The sequence below is a fragment of the Sinocyclocheilus rhinocerous genome, unplaced genomic scaffold, assembly GCF_001515625.1.
Source record: "Sinocyclocheilus rhinocerous isolate Xijiao unplaced genomic scaffold, SAMN03320098_v1.1 scaffold688, whole genome shotgun sequence".
NCBI classification, from domain to species: Eukaryota; Metazoa; Chordata; class Actinopteri; order Cypriniformes; family Cyprinidae; genus Sinocyclocheilus; species Sinocyclocheilus rhinocerous.
The window spans coordinates 2,582,257-2,602,672 of record NW_015651641.1 but is presented as its reverse complement, the minus strand read 5'-3'; the positions used below and the strand labels follow the sequence as shown (position 1 = coordinate 2,602,672).

General features: G+C 37.6%; 2 protein-coding genes across 4 annotated transcripts in view; one reads left to right on the top strand and one right to left on the bottom strand.

The window, feature by feature from the left end:
- Positions 1–1,078: 1,078 nt before the first annotated feature.
- Positions 1,079–8,809, top strand: LOC107713384 (stAR-related lipid transfer protein 7, mitochondrial-like). 3 transcript variants are annotated; one of them, XM_016518879.1, is made up of 9 exons: positions 1,079–1,249; positions 1,986–2,181; positions 2,563–2,723; positions 2,887–2,936; positions 3,933–4,043; positions 4,234–4,316; positions 4,423–4,522; positions 4,608–4,692; positions 6,944–8,809. In XM_016518879.1, exons 1-9 carry the CDS (start codon positions 1,225–1,227, stop codon positions 7,105–7,107), a joined length of 975 nt encoding a protein of 324 aa, XP_016374365.1. In that variant the 5' UTR covers positions 1,079–1,224; the 3' UTR covers positions 7,108–8,809. The 3 variants fall into 3 exon arrangements, with proteins under 3 accessions (XP_016374365.1, XP_016374363.1, XP_016374364.1); XM_016518878.1 differs by having other exon boundaries at positions 1,184–1,249; positions 1,669–2,181; XM_016518877.1 differs by having other exon boundaries at positions 1,156–2,181.
- A 5,745-nt stretch (positions 8,810–14,554) lies between these two features.
- The window catches only part of LOC107713382 (developmentally-regulated GTP-binding protein 1-like), a 9,081-nt gene continuing 3,219 nt past the window's right edge, over positions 14,555–20,416 (bottom strand). The window contains exons 4-9 of the mRNA XM_016518876.1: positions 20,026–20,095; positions 18,172–18,341; positions 17,359–17,489; positions 17,108–17,275; positions 16,660–16,782; positions 14,555–14,818 (exon numbers count right to left, since the gene is read on the bottom strand). Of these exons, the coding sequence (XP_016374362.1) occupies positions 14,719–14,818; positions 16,660–16,782; positions 17,108–17,275; positions 17,359–17,489; positions 18,172–18,341; positions 20,026–20,095 (762 nt within the window). The 3' untranslated portion in view covers positions 14,555–14,718. The remainder of the gene's footprint in view (positions 14,819–16,659; positions 16,783–17,107; positions 17,276–17,358; positions 17,490–18,171; positions 18,342–20,025; positions 20,096–20,416) is intronic.

Genomic DNA, 20,416 nt, shown 5'->3' with positions numbered 1-20,416 from the left:
TACTTCAATGGAGTATTTCTCCCTTTCCTGGTTCAGGAGCATAGGATTTATGTACTTCAGATAGGGCATTTATTGCCCATGTGAAATAATAAAGACAGGAATTATTATTTGAATGGGCTCAATATATCTAGATAGACAGACAGACAGATAGATACATAGATATATGATAGATAGATAGATAGATAGATAGATGAACTTGCGCTTTAGGTGTGCGTGGGAGCTGCAGGCACTGGAGTCGGTGAGAAGCCAGAATGTGAAACCAAAGACAGCCGTGTATGTGGATCCAGGCTGGGAGCTGGTCATGGAGAAGAAGAACTTCAGGTTTGGAGGAGGCCTATCCAGGGTAGCCATTGATAGATAGATAGATAGATAGATAGATAGATTTACATTACATTTAGTCATTTAGCAGACGCTTTTATCCAAAGCGACTTACAAATGAGGACAATAAAAGCAGTCAAAACTAACAAAAGAGCAACAATATATAAGTGCAAATGACAAGTCTCGGTTAGCCTAACGCAGTACACGTAGCAAGGTGTATATATATATATATATATATATATATATAATACACACACACACACACACTCAAAGAAAAACAAGTAGATAGAATAGAAAAAATAGAAAGCTAGTGTTTTTTTTTTAATAAAAAAAAGAAGATATAGAAAAAGTAGAATTAAAATAGAATAGAAAGTGCTAGAGTTAGAGGGTAAAATAAAGGTGGAATAGATAGATAGATAGAAAAATAGATAGATTGAAGTTTAGTAGACACATATAGACTGTCTACGCATGGATTTTAATAAATGAATTTATTAAATAATAAATTACTTAATAGTTTTGATGACTTAACTATTACTCCAAAATGTGACGAATAATGTGGTAATACTAAATAATTAGTAGGTGTACATATCTACTTATCCTAATTCTGATTACTCTGCATGGAATAAGTGGCTCATTATTTCATAGTTACAGCACGGACTAACGTGGTAAATCTGTTTAACCTTAAAGTTGTTGAGGACCTTTACCAATGGGTTGATTTAAGGTGAGTCATGTGAACTTGCTGGTTGATCTAGGGTGGCGACCAACGAAGACAGACAGCCATATTACCCTATTAGAATGAGAGGTGCATCCTCAATTTAAGAGACAGCCAATAGAAACTCGTAAAAACGGAGAAGGGCGTGGCTAATAAGCAAGTTCGACGCAACTCGCACTGAGAGGTGTGAGGGCATGAAGCTAACGCACGAGGATAAAAGTAAGATTAATTTAAGGATAGGAATACGAAAAATCAGTTTAGCTGTTATAAAATACCGGGTATGACATACCGTTTAAAACATTCGAGTTGTTGTCGTTGATTTAATCACAGTTTGCCCGCGGTCGCATGTCATTTAATGTTGGCTAGCTAACGTTAGTTGATCTGTTATTGCAGTTGTTAGCAAATATCGAACTGTTTGTTTATCTAGTAAATTACTATGATAGCGTCTCATAATGTGAGATGAGAATACAAAAAATATATATATATTTTGCTCTCGTGCATTTTAGTTGTCCATTAAAACCTGTCGTTTTAAATTGCAAGATAATCGCTAGTGCATGTCAAATTGACATTGCGTTGCACTTGTCTCAGTCCTCTACATACATGGGAACTAATCTGTATAGTAAATCTTTGTTTTTTAGCTAAAAAGTGCACTTCAAAGTCAAATCTAGATATCATCGATTCGTGGTTCTAGAAACAAAGATGTTCCCCTCCGTCCAGCAACACCCTGTGTGCAATATAGGGGCCAGAGCGGTCCGACTGCAAAGCTTCAGCACTTTTAAACAAAGTGGTGCGATAAGTAGCAAATCGTGGAGTTTGTCGTGGCTGGGTGAGCGCGTGGGCCTGCTGGTGTCATGGCTCCAAAAAGCAGGAAGGGGAACGAACAAGCTGGCCTGCGACGAAAAGAAGAAGGCGAGACTATTGTCTATATTCGCCAACCACTGTAGTTTTGTGACAGGCCAGAGGCTGAGAAGGGCTCTTCAGATCGGAGAGCTGTACTCAAACCTGTACTCTGAGAGGAGCAGGTGGACACTCGTGGGCAACATATGGCGGCGCCTGCAGAGCAAACACGCCCCCACTGGAAAACTCCTAGCAGCCCTGGCTGGAGTCTTCATGTGGGAAGACGAGAAGATTGGAGATGATGAGCTGAAAAGGTACTTCCCTCACTTCTGGACTGTTCATGTGGTGCTATATGTAATTTTGGAATAAGACGCATAATGTGCCCCCATTATCTGATATTCACATTGGTTAAGCGTCTACAGTCCAACGGGCCTTAGCTTTGTAAACAAAACAGGCATAGCCCTTCTATTAACCAATCAGAAACGCTCTCTAGCTGTCAATCACTTTTCGTGTTGAGGTGTTATGACCTCAGATTGGCTGTTATGGCTTTAGAGGGCGTGGTTTTGATGACATTTTAGCCAAATGTTATTTGAACATGTTTGTAGCATATTTGGTATCATTTTATCTTCTTGTTTACGCATTATTGTGGTTAAAGCACAATAATAAAGCACAATTCGTCTGAACTTGCGCTTTAGGTGTGCGTGGGAGCTGCAGGCACTGGAGTCGGTGAGAAGCCAGAATGTGAACCCAAAGACAGCCGTGTATGTGGATCCAGGCTGGGAGCTGGTCATGGAGAAGAAGAACTTCAGGGTTTGGAGGAGGCCTATCCAGGGTAGCCATCTTTTTGAATACAGGGGTATGTTTTAAACGGTAAAACAACATATATTTATTGTGTCATTAATTAGTCATTAATTTTTGTATATTTATGTGTTACTTGAATGTGTATTTTTACCATGGGCCAACCGTTTGTCCAATCCTATTCAAACAACAGATTTACATGTCTGGCTCTCTTGTTACAGTGTTTGGTTCATATACAGACGTCACCCCCCGGCAGTTCTTCAATGTTCAGGTACTAAATAATTTAGTATTAACTGCTTTGAGTTTTACTTTGCTATTTCAGCAAGACAAAGTAAAACGAGTTGTATGATGTACCGTTTGTGTTGGGTGATGGTCGGCTCCAGATTTGCTCAAGCTTCCATAGACTTACATGCAAGGTTGCCAACTTTGGTTACCTGGCTGGAGTGAGATTTTGATGACATGGCCTGAACCAGTCGCAGGTGCCTGTATGAGATCTTGAGGATGCAACCATTCATTATTAATTTCATCTTAATACTGAATGTTAATTTTGTACAAGAAACTTTTCAATACTCAGTTGCATGCTGTTTACCTATTATTACTTGAGGAGTACCGGCAAGTCATTTTTCATGTGGAGCAATTTATAAATAATAATAATTTAAAAAGCAAGCAGAATCACTAAATTACAGATAATAAAGAAAAAGAAAAAGTTTTAACAGGTCAGCTGTCAAATGTTCTGCAGGCACACATTTACTCCTCTGAACACATGAATAACATGTTACTCTCATTATTTTTCCTGTAAATGTAAGGGACTCTTATAAGATTCCAGTTACTGTTCCTACAAAATATACTTTTTGACCTAAATTTCATTTTCAACAACAAATATGTAATGAAAACCATAATATTTTAATCTAAATGATTGCATTAATTTTTCTGTTGCGCTCCACTTGTTTGAAAATATGCTTGTGACTCATAACGATTAAAAGAATAGAAGAGTAAAATGTAAGTTATGCGCTGAAGAAAGCATCATTCAAGTGCATTTTGTGTTGTCTTGTTATTTGGTGTGAGATTTAGTGTGGTGGCATAAGACAGCGCGTGTGTTTCACACCAGATGCGAGACTTGGCAACCCTGTTACATGTTTCAGGCGTCACCTGCCTTGCGCTCCATTTGTTAAAGATGTTATATGTGTGTGTGTGTGTGTGGTTCGTATCTGCTGTTGGTATTTGAATGTTATATTTAGACTCTCCCAGATATTTCCCTTTACTCTAGTTGGACACAGAGTACAGAAAGAAGTGGGATGCACTGGTTATTAAACTGGAAGTGGTGGACAGGGATGTCAACACAGGCACCGAGGTCATTCATTGGGCCACGCATTTTCCAGTAAGCTTTGAATCAAGTTCTCCACTGCCTGTTGTCATAACAAGAAAACATCCTTGTGATTTTTGCAGTGGGCAGTTAATGGGCTGAGTCGAATTAACAGAAGTGTGATCTAGTACTAGTTGACTGAAGATTTAAAAGCTTTTAAGCTTAATCTTATTAATGTTATAATTTGTTGGCCTTTCCTGTGCAGTATCCCATGTACTCCAGAGACTATGTCTATGTGCGCCGATATCATGTTGACGTGGAGAACAACTTAATGATCTTAGTCTCCAGGTAACTGTTGTTGCCATTTTATAGGAATTATTTAGTGACATTTTAATTGGTGTTAATTGGTTGAAGTGTGTCCTTTATATTAAGTGTGCTTGCTTTCTCTGTTCAGAGCCATCAAACACCCCAGTGTCCCAGAGATCCAGGAGTTCGTCCGAGTTCACTCTTACCAGTCCAAGATGGTCATCCGGCCACACCGGTCATTTGACGAGGTGAGAATAGGGAATCTCCTGTGTGTCAGTCTGTCTGCGGTTGGTCTTAGTTTGCAGTCTTAAGCTAGTTAACTTGTCTCAACAGAATGGCTTTGATTACCTGCTGACTTACAGCGATGATCCCCAGACGGTCTTCCCTCGCTATTGCGTCAGCTGGATGGTGTCTAGCGGTGAGCCATCTGTTTTGTGCACTCATACTTTGTTTTTTAATATGCGCTCCAATTTGGACTTGTATCCAGGGTCCAATATTATCTTTTTTTCACACCTGGCAGTGCTGGGGGAATTGAGAGAATTTACAGCACATAAATATAAAGGACACATTAAATTGATTAAAAGTGACAGTAAAGACATTTGTAATATTAGAAAAGTATTTTAATAAAAAAAAAAAGCTGCTCTTTTTAACTTTCTATTTATCAAAGAATTCTGGAAAAATGTATCATCAGGGTTCCCACGCGTCCTGGAAAACCTGGAAAATTGATGACTAATATTCCAGTTCTGGAAAACACATGGAAAATAAGAGAAAATGTAAAATGTCCTGGAAAATCTTGTTGCTGTCCTGGAAAATTATTATTTTTAAAAAATTTAATTGTGTTTTCCTTTAGCCAAGAAGGTTACAGTTTGCCACTGGCCCGAAAAAAATGTATGTTAGAAAATGTTCGAACAGCCATAAATCGGAACAGCTCTTTTGCTTTATTTCAGCCGATCTCTGTTCCGGACTTGCACACAAACTGTATTGCTAGCATTTTTGAAAATGTAATTTGTGTGGAAATACGAGGTCTGTAAATGGGACGTTAACAGAGGCCAGAGACGCTGAGGACAAATGCAAAGAGGGGAAAATACTGTAGCTGGCAGAGCAAACTCTCTGTTCATGATGCGCAAAATATTGGAAGAAAATCCTTAATATAATAATGAGGGGAACTGACTGTTTTCAGAAAAGTTTACATGGCGTTTTCTTTTCATCTCGCCTCTCTATAATGCATCCTAAAGTAGTGTTCAGTAGCAGTAGCATCACTACTGACTTCTGACAGTGAACACTGATGTGTTTTCTAACGTTCTATCCAGTGGTCAGCTTTAAGAGAAGTATTTTGAATGATGCCATTTCGTCTTGTGATGAATGTTTGTAGTAAAGTGGAAAGCAGCTTTGTTAACATTAATTCAGTAACTTGTTAACAAATCATTTTGATTGATGTCAAAAGTAGGCTATTAGTACTTTTGTACCAAGTTGATACTGAAATTTAAAAAATGTAACAACACCTATTGTGTCCAATTTCGACCCCCTTCCAAATTATTACCCCCATTGTTGAAGTCGCAACCTGATTGCCTAATCCTAACCTCACACCTACTCCGAACCCCTCCCCCACACCTACTCCTAAACCTCAGCCCCTCCCTCAGAAATACGCAGTCGGGCTCTGATTGGTCAGCTGGCCCAGTGTGTTGTGATTCGCTAACCGCCGAGTGCACGTTGTCTGGAAACGTCACGCCCCCTTACCATTACGGGTAGTTGCATGGTTACGGGGGCAGGGTTTATGTAAACATCGGGGTTAGTGATGTCACTAAAGTTAAAAATAATACGAAAATAAAATAATTCGTTAAAATAATACGAAATGTTTCTTGAGCAGCAAATCAGTATATTAGAATGATTTCTGAAGGATCATGTGACACTGCATTATTTTCCACATACTGTACATTATTGTTGCTCCTCCGAACCCCTCCCCCACACCTACTCCTAAACCTCAGCCCCTCCCTCAGAAATACGCAGTCGGGCTCTGATTGGTCAGCTGGCCCAGTGTGTTGTGATTCGCTAACCGCCGAGTGCACGTTGTCTGGAAACGTCACGCCCCCTTACCATTACGGGTAGTTGCATGGTTACGGGGGCAGGGTTTATGTAAACATCGGGGTTAGTGATGTCACTAAAGTTAAAAATAATACGAAAATAAAATAATTCGTTAAAATAATACGAAATGTTTCTTGAGCAGCAAATCAGTATATTAGAATGATTTCTGAAGGATCATGTGACACTGAAGACTGGAGTTATGATGCTGAAAATTCATGTAATAAATTACATTTAAAATATATTAAAATATAAAAGTTATTTTAAATTGTAATATTTCACCTTATATATGTTTCACATTGTATATGATTTTTATATGTTTGCCCCTATTTTGAGTAATTTTATAGCTTTTTCCTTAGATTCCTTAGAATTTAGAAATTGAGTCATGCACAATTTTGCTGTATACATGTATTATTTTTTTATAGACAATTTAACAAGTTTTTTCAGACAATATTTACATAATGAGGATCTCTGAATTTCACAGATGAATTGGCTGCCATCATGAAAGTCGTTCATGAATTCTGCCCTTTCTGCAGCTGCTGTTTCTTGACACCTGTTCGCAAAGATTTCACTTCCTCTCTATCTCACAGGCATGCCAGACTTCCTGGAGAAGCTTCACACCGCTGCTCTCAGAGCTAAAAACATGGACGTCGGTGTTCACGACTATGTCAATATCATCAAACCTACCCAACCCACCCAAGAACGACTAGCTGATAACGCTCACGCCGGTGGCCCGAGTCAGATCTACGCCTGAGTGTCTGGCCACAGCGATTGATGTACTGTTGAAAAATGACCTGGAACAGAACATTTTTCACTTACGGGGTCATTAATTGAAACCACAAAGAAATTCAAACCATCTTTTCCCAAAATTCATCTATGCCAGTCCTGCACTAGCTGTCATACTGAGCGCTCACACCCCCCATTTCATGAGCTGTTAGTTTGCTTCCTCTTTCTGTAGGGTGCATCTTAACCAAACTGCTGAGATGAGCCAAAATAATGGCATTTATCAATTGTAGATTCTCCTGCCAAGCAGCATTTCACTCCGCATTTAAATCACGATCATCAGAATCAATCATGCTGTTGAGATGCTGAAAAACAACAGAAGCATGCACACGCCCTACCAGTTTCAACTTCAGGAAGTCGCTTGTGCACACAAAGCCACTTTTGTTTTTCACTATGTGGTTCTTTTTTCCAGTTTATACTGTGATGAGCTCAGCTGAACCAGATCGAGTCGCCATCGTCCTCATTTACCGTGTGAATGTTCACTGCCAGTAAAACCCAAACAGCCTTCACAGGATCACCAAAACCTCTGGAAACACAAGAGAGGTGTGTCTTATGCCAACCGCAACATCCTCATGATCAGGCTCCGCTTCTTCCTGCGCTCTAGAGGGCTGTTTGAAATATAATGCATCTTTTCTACTCTGAACTCCAGGAAATGAGGACACTGTTCATTACAACTCGATGTTGTAATGAAAGTGGAAGGGCAGTGTGCAAGTCGCTATACGAACTCACTGCAGGATGCATTTTGTGCAAGTGCAAAGAATTAGGGGTGTTTTATTGTGATTGGGAATCCACTCTAATGGGATTGTCTGTTATACATGTTTACTTCAAAAAAGTAAAAAAAAGAATTGGTACAGTCAAACTTAGCTTGTTGATGCAGATTACACTGATTTTGATCAACCTGCAGACTTGAATCTAGATTGTTGTCCTGTTTTGGTCTCCGTCCCATCGTTTGACCTTTATTTCATACTGATGTATGTAGTGACACCAGTGAAGTTATACATACAGTAGCACTACAGTTTGCTTTGTGGAGAAAAAGTATGTAAATCATCTGAGGAAAGGTATATGCATCTTGTTGTGTCCGTTTTATCTTTATGGCCTTTGCAGAGGAACATCTGAAATCAAAGCAGATCTTTCAAATCCCAGATTTTATTTGGTGGATGTGCAAATATACTCTTGTATGACATCCAGATGTCCTTTGTTTAAATGAGGTTAGCACTTGATAATGGCATGACATTTTTTGTTACATGAGTGTTAACTAAATAGCATAATTTTCAAAGGAATTATGTTGCACTTGAAATGTGAATGGTCCCAAAGATGCACCGTTGAGTTAGTTGATTATGACATCCATAATAATCAAGCATTTGACTTTCCGTTTTGAATATCTGCTCTTTATTGAAGGTGTAAGTAAACCTCAGCATCCTGTTCACTATTGTTCCATATGAAATGAATTCCATCTTTTTTTTTTTTTTATGTCCTTGTTTCTTTAATTTAGTCAGAATACCCTTGTCGCACCATTCTGTTAGTGTTCATCATAAAAAGACATGGCCTAAATATATTTGTGTAAATAAGTTTAACATCTAGATAGAACTGCCCTTTTTACATCCCAGTGTGTTTAAGGGAAAAAGACAGCAAAATTTTTTTTTGTTGTTGTTGTTGCTGTTAAGAAAAAAAAATAATACAAATTATTAAAGGTGGTGATGATCATTTTCTATGATTTTGCTTCATGTTTAAAACTATTGTTCACAGTGGTCAGTCAAAGGGTCTTTTATTAAATATTACACATTTATAGATGTTACACTCTATTGACATTTACCACAGAAAAAAGTTTTGATTTGTACATTACATTGGAAAAAGTTTTTTGTTAGTTTTTTACTAACTGAGATACAAGTTGAAATTATGTACTGTGCTAATATTGCATAACGATAATTTTATTTTATTTTTTTTACTCCTTAATACAAATACAAATATCCCAGTAGCATGTCTTGTTCCGTTTCCCAAAAGTAACACAATTTATTTCCATGCAAATTACATTAGTCCACTCATCCTGAATATGGTTGTTGAGCACCATGTTTTCTGCCATTTCATCTAAACATCATGTTGAAAACTCAGATATACACTAGTATACTGAAAAGTGCATTTTCTTCCGCTTATGATTTGAGTCAAAGCATCATGATAAAAACTCAACCACAGTTTAATGTGCTTGATTCACTTTTTCTAATATCTAAACTAGAAGTGTTCTCCTGTGTTCTCAAGTGAAATAGTGTATGTTTGAATGATTGAGACGCCAGGAGCTTGACTTTGTTTTTTGCTCTAATGTGAAAATGATCCACCTACTTCATTAATTGGTGACAATAAAATAATTTGAAATCATTTCTGAGTCTTGTTTCGTTTTTATTCATGTTGGCATAGTATCGATGACTGTGACCTTCAAAAACAGGGCAGTAAATCTGATGTTTTAATAGCTTTTAAGCATCATATGAAGCCACTTCTGGGAACAACAGAATAAATGTAAGTCCAACAACATACTTCATAGATAGACTGCATTTACTTAATAGTCTAGATATGTATTAATGGTGTTTGCTAAGTATTATCAGTATTATCATTTCTCCTATTGAAGGTTAGTGATCTAAATAAACCTCTAACCTAAATTACAGCAAAGCCTCGGTTACACCTTCGAGGTCATCGTGTCGGTGAGCTTTGCACAAGCAAACGCCATTGACATTCTCTTTTAAAAGTAAATGTAAAAGTCAAGTCATGCATGTTACTTTTGTTCCCGTTCAAAATGCACATCACACCCAGACTACTGGCTGCAGTATCTGTGTATATTGATAAAATACATAATGGTAGTCATGATTGAACTTCCAATTGTAGTGCATTTTCATTGGCTGGACTTCTGTAGCATTTATTGATTGATTACATTCATAGTTAGACATTCATTCATCCATTTTATGGTTGATATGCATCTTTTTTTAAACCCCTCAGTGAATCAATTAAAAGTGTTCAAAATCTCCATAAAGTGCTATGAGTAATTCTAAAATGTGAGCTGGTCTCGTGAAGAGGTCGAATCTCCTAAGATTCAATAAATAAAACACTTGTGCACAGGCAAACAGATGACACGACTCCGAGCGGAGTCCATTACTTCGAAAATGACTGGAGCTGAGCAGTGCAACCTAACTTGACCTCAGACGGTAAAACAGAGTGATTCATTCATCTAGAGACTGACTGTAAGTGCTGCTCTGCAGTGAGCGCCACCCATCTTCATGACCTCCTGACTGCATCTAAGATTGCATTTTTTTCGAACAAGGCTTACATTACTAAAGTCTTTTTGTCTTATAGCCAGATATTTTTTTGTTTCAGAAGTGAAAACGGTGGCTGATGTGCCAAGTTTGTTCATACATTTTCTTATGACGAATGAGCATGCAACTGGACTTGGACATTTTTCATAATTTACTTTCAAACCAGCTGTAAAAAATGAAGAAAAAACTGATTAAAAAGAATCCCCATGTGGATTGAGACCTACTCTGAATATTGGGGAGGCTGGGTAGGCTATATATCTCTCCCTTCTGTTTATGGTGGTTACGGCTTCGGGTGTATGAGCAAATTGAAAGGACATGAAGAAAGAAATATCAAGCCATGGCATCAGCTTTGCTGAGGAAGTGCATGTTGGCAACAGAACTAACACTATTTTGACCACAGTGTCACTATTTCCACTCACTGTTGCACTCATTTTTCTAGCTATAATGATCATGTCACAATCAACAAACGAAACATAATGCATTTTATTCTCTTTAAAATACTCTTGTTTGGGACAAAAAGTTACACTTCAACAGACTGTTGCACAAGGTTTGATTCTTTAGATTGTGGATCTAAGAGGAAAAGAACAGTAAGAAAAACCTGGAAGAAAGTGCACACAAGTCTCCAAAGTGCTTGGCACAACCATGGACAGGGAACTGCATGGTTAGATCAAGCACAATGGTGTCCTGCGCAAAGTCGTGAAGTCAGTAGAAACTTGTTCAGGTTGTGGATCAGTCACAAAAGACAAGATGGAATGGTCCATGTACATTAAAATGCTGTTTAAAATCATGCAGAATACAATGAGGGTCGTCTGGGAACAGGTCGAGGCTCCAAGTCTACATAAGGTGGAACCACAAGTCATAGATCACTGGGTGAAGGTAATTCAAAAAGACCAGCAAAAGATCAAGAAGTTGTCTTCTTCAGCCGTCCTTCGATGGTGTATCTGTTCTCCAAAAGACTGTATTCAGGTTTCCAGAAACTGGAAGTTACTGGAAATCGAGAAGAGCAATATCATAGAGGTTGTTGCAGGTGATTACCGAGAGCGACACAATAGGAGACGGTGGAAAAGGTGTTCGTGATAGACGGTGACTAAGGATGTCTGCAAAATTTAAAAAAGAAAAAAAAAGATTAGTCATAGGTCACGTTCTCACTGCAGAGATTCGCAGGCACCGCCCTTCCTGCGCAAAAACTGCGTCAAACCCCACCCTCTCCGAAAATCGAACACCTCCCTACTATCTATGCCTGATGACCAGTCGACAAAGCTGTTAATTTTCTAAAATTTCAGTAGAATAATGAAATGGAACTCAAGAGAACTCCAGAATGGGGGTTAACAAACGATAGTGGCTTGGTAATCACATGGGTTTGCTGTCATTCAATTGTTCAGAGGTTTTTAAAAAATCTATAGAAATAGAGTTTGTTGAAGTGATGCTTGTCTTGTTAAGGGACATCAATAGCTCCCCAGCTTTTTAACTTGCTCAAATAGACTGCTCTATGGGCAAATAAGAATAAACCACCAATGTCATTTTTTTCGCAGCCAATGTTGTCTATTTCACATCACAGCCAGTGTCGTCTATCCCACAACATTTGGACATCAGGGCTAATTCTTAACTTGTTACTGCAAAATCTCTTGTGGTAACACTTCCTAAGGTATCCCAGAGTATCTCTTCCAAAAACCCACCTAGATTCTGCCCATCCATCTGGGTGGTAATCATATTACCCTCATACTTGCCATGCCCCATGGGACATTTTAGTGGGAATGGGAAGGATGGGTGCACTAATCAACTCTAAAGGTCGGACAACTGAACCACTTAGCATGATGAAATGGGAGGAAACAAACATTATTAAGTATGATGTTGGAGATGTTGGTGGAGAATGAAGGGTGAGGACCAGAAAGAACAGTTGATAAAATATAAATGGACGATGACATTGTCTACGCCTATATTCTTCAACCAGTTTCATGGTACAGTTGGTGTCTCACTGACCCTCTTGAATCTATTTTTTGAGCATGTTACAAATTTGGAGCAAATATTACATCTTACCCAGTTTGTTCAGTAGTAGCATATTTTGTCCCCCTTTTGCACAATACTCTTTGAAAATCTTTACCTTGAAGAAGACTTGTCCAAAAGGCGCAAAAGAAACTTCAAGTACACTGAAACTGTTCTAAGGAATTGTCAGCGCAGCTCTGCGAGGAGAAAAGAAGAACCGTTAAGACATTCAGCAACTTATGCATTTAGGACTCTCACCTCAATCTTGAAGAGGACCTTCCAACAGGTTCTCATAGGGATGGATGTCCTCTAAGCAGATCTTCATGCCGAGACCAGTGCCTCTTGTTCTCGCCTCATCGACGACTAAGATCATCTGAGGGAGCTTCTGTTTTGAGCTGGGCGTCTGGACTGGACCTCTTAGCCGAACTGAAGGCAAACTGTCCAGGATGTCTCTCCTCCAACACCCCCCATACTCCGCCCCTCCCTCTGCCCCGCAGGAGGGGGGGTCGCACAATACCACCCAGGATAGGTGGGTTGCCGAAGAGAAGTTGGGTGGTGTGGGCCAGGGTACGTGTCATTGGGAGGGGGTAGAAGGTCCAGTTCCGCAATTCATAAATATTAATACAGAGTCCTCCCTCGAGGAGGGGGCAAATTCTTTAATTTTGTTAGAGGGGGAAGCGCTTTATTCACTTAATGGCTTTTATTAGTGCCCGGACTTCAACTCTTTCATTAGCTAAAGTGCTGCTATAATTTACAGGGGAAAGTGCAGCAGGGGAAGATGGGTGGGGGAAGGGCGGAGCTTGATGGGTGAGCACTGGCTCCTCTGCCATAGACATACGCCCCTACCATCTTAAAAAATAGACTCAGATCAATGCCTGAATCTGCCTCCATTTCATCCCCAAGAACCCCGCCAGAAGAATCAGACTTTACACTTTTGCTGATGCTGCGCTTTAAATTCTCATTGATAACTTACTGCACCTTTCAATTATGCTTTCGTTGAGAAAATTATTTATTGTATTGTCCACATTAGCTTTTATTTTGTGAACAGGGTGGCAGGCGAGAGGCTTTTTAATCAGTCATTTTGAATAACACCAGACCGTATTCATTTAAAAAAAAAAAAAAACAAGAACACCAAAGAAATGCCCTGTGCATCGCCTTTTCTAGATGTTTTGAAAAGGTAGATCATTTTTCTGTATAATTTCAATGGATTTATTTGAGAAACGATTTGACACTGCCGCAGCTGCTTAAAGTAGACTGCCCAATAACTAAAAAGAAATAGTGAAATAGATGTAAATATTCGTAAAGAGTTATCACAAATGCTCTTTTAAAGGGTTTCAACAGCTTTTGACAAATTAATTTCCATGTTGTGATTATTGAATAAGCATTTTAAGAAATCGTTTTTATAGATTCTCACAAGTACTCACAAAGATTAACTACTTGCAAAGGAATAGCTTAACACAACTTGAAATAGGCATATTCACTATACTATTTTATACATTTTCATAATTATTTCAGGTCTTAAAATCACTTAAATATTCAAAATGTCTAGGTTTTCCACGACTGTGGGAAATGCATTATCCCAAGGTACTTAAAACACCCAGAATTGTTTTATTTTTTTTAATTGTAGTGTTCTTGACTTTATATTAACTCAAATGCAAAGGCAACAAAAAGGCTTTTTGGCTGATTAACCTTTGGGGCAGCTAGCACCCATCACACATTCATAATGTCAAATGTCCCTAGTGAGTGGGGCAATTTAGGGGCACCAGTGCTTCTGACTGGGTGTGTATCATTCCTTGTCCGATTCATCCACTAAGTGGCCTGGTTATCCGGAGTGATTGATTGTCAGTCACAGAGGGGGAGGGTATAATATGTAGCCACTAGACTACTGGACTAAACCATGTGAAGTGCTGGTTACTGACTAGATATCTCAGTTATTTTTGTTCATCAGGTAAACATTGCTAGCAACTGAATAAAAAGGCCTGATCAAATGTTTTGTGTCGAGCATCAGCGTCATATTTAGACATCCATGGATTTGTATATTAGGGTTTTATTGAAGTTCACTTTGTTTTGCAGCCCACAGATGTATTCTATAACTGCATTCAAGCAGTTTGTGATCCTGATTCAAGAATGAGACACGTGTAATATGCTGAATGTATTTGTGTGATTTACAATCAAACTTTGTCCGAGTCCAAAAATAAAAATGGAGAAACAACAATGTTGCCACAGGAACCTTCAGGGCATTTAGAAATGTCTTATCGCTTCTTATTTGAAGTGTAATGATCATGCAAAGCATCAGAGTTCGTTTATTTCTTGACCAGCTGGATTACATCCTCATCTTCTAGCACATGGTCTTTGCCGACTTTCTGCGGGTTATGCTTCACTGACGACCCCCACACCAATGCACTGCAGAGAGAAGAGAGAGACATGATGCTAGGCACGTTTCAACACAGGAGTATTGTACTAAATCTTAAACATACATGCCTTCACTGATGAGGTATATTTTAAAAAATCTGCACCACATTCTGGTGCGTAATAAAGACTTTGGTCGTTTGGTTTAAGTCACTTGAAATAAAAAAAAATAATAATTTAGAAACAGTATTTGCTTCTGTACCACAGTAAAAATTTCTGCCAATATAGAATTTGAAAAAATTAAATAGAAAATAATCAATAAAATACATAAATGTAAAATATATTTATTAAAGTGCCCCTATTATGCCATTTCAAATACTGCCTTTCATGCAGTGTGTAATGTAGCTGTATGTGAATGTAAACAAACTGCAAAGCCGAAAGGTCACGATAAAGTTATTGTCTCCCAAAAGAAAGAATCGACTCTGAACAACCTAAACGAGTCATCAGTAATTCGGAATTCCACTTCCGTGACGGCTACATGTCACTGGGTAATACATTTGCATAATGCCCGCCTATGTTCTACGTTGGCCAGTTGCAAACAACTTGACCCTCAAACACTGTAGCTTGTTCGTGTGGTTAACATCATAACGATGTGCGCCTTATGCTGTGAAAGTAAATTCATTTTACTTTCACTTCCGACAGATGAGGCTGCACGCGGTAGACCAATCACAACAGACTGAGCCACCTGACCAATCAGAGCAGAGTAGGCTCATGGAAAGGAGGGGTTTAGAGAGACTGAAACTTAGAACTGCTTCGAATGAATTATTTGAGAATTGTTGGAAAATGAGCTGATACTAAATGCAAATTTTAAGAAAACAAAAGCATTTTTTAAACTTGCATGCATGTAAACCTATTATAGGAGACTCCCAAAACAATATTAGGAACCTTAAAAATGGCATAATAGGGGCACTTTAATAAATCATAAATTAGGGGGTCTTCATCAAACAGTGGCAGATGTAGGCGAGTTGTACAAATAACCACAATAACTATAGACATTTTGGCAGAAACTAGTTACCGTAATAAACATTTGTAAGGCATTTGAAATTTGACAGTGTTGGATTCTGTTCCTTTATAAATCAGTGTTGTTATTGTTAACAAACTATTACAAATAATTTGATAATTGAAATAATGCTTAAAGTAAAACGTAAATATTAGACGCAAACCTTAAATGAAAATTAGAAATGACTTGGAAATTAATTGAAAATAAATAAGTTGAAGCAATAAAACTAAACCTGAAATAAACATAGAAATGTATAAAATAATAATAATGATAAAAGCACAAAATTACAAAAAAAAAAAAAAAAAAAAACCCCAAAAATTTAAACTGAAAATCTAAAAAAGCTAATTCAGAATATTAATAGTACAATAGCATATGAATAATACTAAAACAACAGTGTTATAAACAGACTAAAATGAATAAGAGACTAACTTTAAGAACAAATCTAAAAAGTATCAAATATCACTTTATCAACGTACGAGAGATGCAATGTCAAGGCTATTTTTGAAACAAAATTAAGGCCTCACAGGCTGAATTTAAGAACAAGGTCTTCTCAAAAGAAAGGAATAACACACTGTACACTGTAACCTTGGAAGTGACTTTAAGAGTTTAGTGACTTTACTGTGCTCATGTGGGAAATAAAGATAACAAGTGCTGCAATTACACCAGAGCCTTTCACTATCAGGAATTTAAATCAGATCTTATTCTCTGGATCTCAACACAAAAGAACAATGAAACACAATCACTTTACATTCTAACTGACTTATTATGGCTTCAATGCAGCCCTTTACTAAGTGAAAACAAAAACATGAGTCTCCTTGAACATTAAGTCACTTACTATTTGAGTTCTTTGATGAGGTTTTTGTGAATCTTTAAGCAGAAGTCCTCAACAGATGTCTTCCCATCTGGAAGTACTACAGGTGCTGTGTAATCCGGAAGCTGTCCTTTCGGCTTTGTGTAGCTGTGGAATATCAGTCAGGGTTATTATACATTCTGCTGTGGCGTTATGATACATAGTGCATACTATAAACTTCTGAAGTCTGGCAGTGATATATTATGGCACATTATGTTCCTGTACGCGTCACACAGGAGGCATTTCCACTGAAAGTGACATTTCAATATAGAATGTGTACAGCAAATCACTTTTTTCATTACATTCCCGAAAGCGGTTCCAGAAAGTATGCAGCTTAATTGTGCTGCCTTCCTGAGTTGAGTTGTTCTGGACAAATTCTAAGCATGCCATCCCAAAACGCACGACAATGAGCTCAGAGGAACACGTGACTCACATGCGCACTAGATGCAGGTAGTCCCAGATCTTTTCCAGCAGGTCGTCAAAGTTCCAGCGGTGGTGAGCCGAGATTGGCACGCAGTGAGGGATTTTGTAGATAACGTCCAGCTCCTCGATCGAGATCTGGTCAATCTTGTTGAGCACGTAGATGCAGGGGATGTAAACCCTGGAGAGGAGAAGAACAACCAAGTGAAATATCTCTTCTAAAGAGAGCATGACTGAGGATGGAGGACGTGAACGGGGTCCTACCGGTTTCCCTCCACCACATCAATGAGGTCGTCAGCTGTAGCGTCGCTTCGTAGGGTTATATCAGCGTTGTGGATCTTATACTCGGAAAGGATGCTTTTCACAGTCTCAGCATCCAGCTCACTTTGAGCACACTAAATCAAAAGCATGATGACAACTGTAAACATGACTGATCTGATTGATGACACTAAGAAGCGAAAACTAACACTCTACTGCAAGCCTAAGATGTTAATAAAATGGTTCGTAATGAAGAAATGACTTGATAAACAAGTAAAAAGCTTTTGCTGGTCTGCTGCTCCATGTGATCCATGTTTTCGTGAAAAAAATTTCAAATGTTTTTGATTAAATATTACAAAGGCACATTAAAAAAAAAATGACGTGCAAGCATAAATAAGTTATAATAAACACAGCAATACTCCATAAAAAAGATTCTTTGTATTATTCACTTTTAAAGTTTCTATCTTATTAGCATTTACCATTTATTATTGAATTAAGCTAGGAACAAAGTTTATTAGATTCTGCCAATTAGTAGTTAGTGTCAGACTAATGTTTACTATAATAAACTGCTTTAATAGAAATATGTAGTCACTCAATTTCACAAATATTCCAATAAATTAAAACCTCTGATTAATTTTAAATGAATAGTTTTAAATTTCTATGTTCACACACGTCCAGCTAATATGCTTAAAGGTTTCGCCCAAATGGTGGTTTTATTTTTTTAATTGGTAATTTTATTCAAGAAACGGGACTCAAATCTGAACTTATACTTTTTATAAATGTATGCAATAGAGGGTTAATAGCACTCTGAAGTCGTACAGTTGCGGTGAAGTTGATTCCGCCCTTGTCTTTCTTCTTGAAGCCAATATTTGGTGGTTGCTTGTTGAGTCGGATGCCAAAACCTTCCAACTCGTGTTCAATGAGCTTCTTGTGTCCGAGAGGCTTCAGAACATCCAAGACAATCAAGATGAGGTTACAAGTGCGAGCAACTGTTGGAAGGAGGCAAGATCAGGGAGAGTGAATGTGACTGGTAATAAAGCACACTAAAAATACAAAAGTGAGCCAAAAGTGTCTTTAAATAAGAGTCTGCAAGGAATAGTTCCTAAAAATAAAAGGCCGTCCAATATTTTTTCATTAGAACCGATTTCAGCCGAAAGCAATGGTTTGAAGTTAAAAACGTGTTGATAGATTTGTTTATTACAAACACGCAGGTTTTCACTTCACAACAAACTGATGGACTGGAGTGGTGTGGATGATTGTGATGTTTTTATCAGCTGTTTGGACTCTCATTCTGACGGCACCCATTCACTGCAGAGGATCCACTGGTGAGCAAGTAGGGCCCAACGAAACCAGTTTTATTTTTTCCCAAATTCAGTTTTAATTTTTCTGGACTTCTTTTTAATGATTACATTTTATTATCAAAAAGCATGTTTAATTAATTAAAATCATGAAACTTATACACTTTAACATCAATTTATTAAAAGTTTAACAAAAATTACATGTTTTGGGCCCTATTAAACGTTTTATTTTTTATTGTTACCATTTTTTGTGTTTTAGCATGTCTAATTATTTGAATGCATTAAAAAAATTAATATATCAATATTTATTTTTACAACAGCCTTATGATTTTTTTTATTTTTTATTCTGTGTTGTGTATTTAAATTTTTCTGGTTATCAAATGAAGGCATAAATCATTCAATTTATCTTTTAATTAATGAAAATTAAACAAACTTTATTTTTTGGCAAACAAAGGGGATTTACTCTTAAATTTAATAACGCCGCCCAAATGTTCACGCAAAGAAAGAAGGCGTAACTTTTATTCTCGCTGTAGTATTGTTGTTGCCGCGGCCGCCATGTCGTGGAGACGCTGTGTGTTTCGTTGTCAAAGCGAAACTACTTTCTTTGGCTAGCATGTCTAATTATTTGAATGCATTAAAAAAATTAATATATCAATATTTATTTTTACAACAGCCTTATGATTTTTTTTATTTTTTATTCTGTGTTGTGTATTTAAATTTTTCTGGTTATCAAATGAAGGCATAAATCATTCAATTTATCTTTTAATTAATGAAAATTAAACAAACTTTATTTTTTGGCAAACAAAGGGGATTTACTCTTAAATTTAAAACATGGAAGAATTATTGTGATAATTCCTTTAAAAAATGAAGTTTTAATAATTTTAGTAGTAGTAGTAGTAGTATTACATACATTCTACACACAGTAATATATTTTTTCAGTAATATATAACTTTCATTTTGACGGGGTGCCGTGAATAACTTTAAATTTCTCTGTGTATATGATATGACGACAGTTTTACTCAAATGAAACGGTAAAATGCTTATGAAGTGACTCTCAGAGCAGTTCTGGAGATGTTGTTCCTGTATTTATGTCCTCATGTAGTGAGACGGCAGACGATGAAATCACTGCAAGGCAAGCGTCACGCACGCTTCAGTATGTGTGTAGTAAAGTAATTCCGGTTTAAATGACTGGATTACGTGTTTCCCGAATCATGGAAATCATAGGGCCCTAAGCAAGTGATGCAATGCTGAATTTCTCCAAATCTTTTTTCTGATGAAGAAACAAACTCGTCTATTTCTTGGATGGCCTAAGGTGGACTAAATTTTCAGCGAATTTTAATTTTTAGATTAACTATTTTTTTAAATGGTCTGTTACCAGCAATGACTTGTCGTCCTCTTCCCTTGCCATCTTTGGCCCCCTCAATGATACCTGGGAGATCCAGAAGCTAATAAAACAAATAAGAATCATTTAATCAAAAATGGTCAAACCTGACTTACTCATTTCTTTTAATCATTCACCAAGACTTTAAAGGGGTCATATGATGCGATCTCAAGTTTTCCTTTCTCTTTGGAGTGTTACAAGCTGTTCGTGAATAGATAAGATCCCTAAAGTTGGATCACAAATGCAGACATGGTTTTATGTTTACGCGGCGCAATGCACGCAACGCGTAAAAAGACAGTATAAGTCATTACAAATCCGTAATTATGTTCCCACTGGATGCAACAAATGCCTCGTTTATAATGGGTTTTAATGTTTTTGTCTCGTC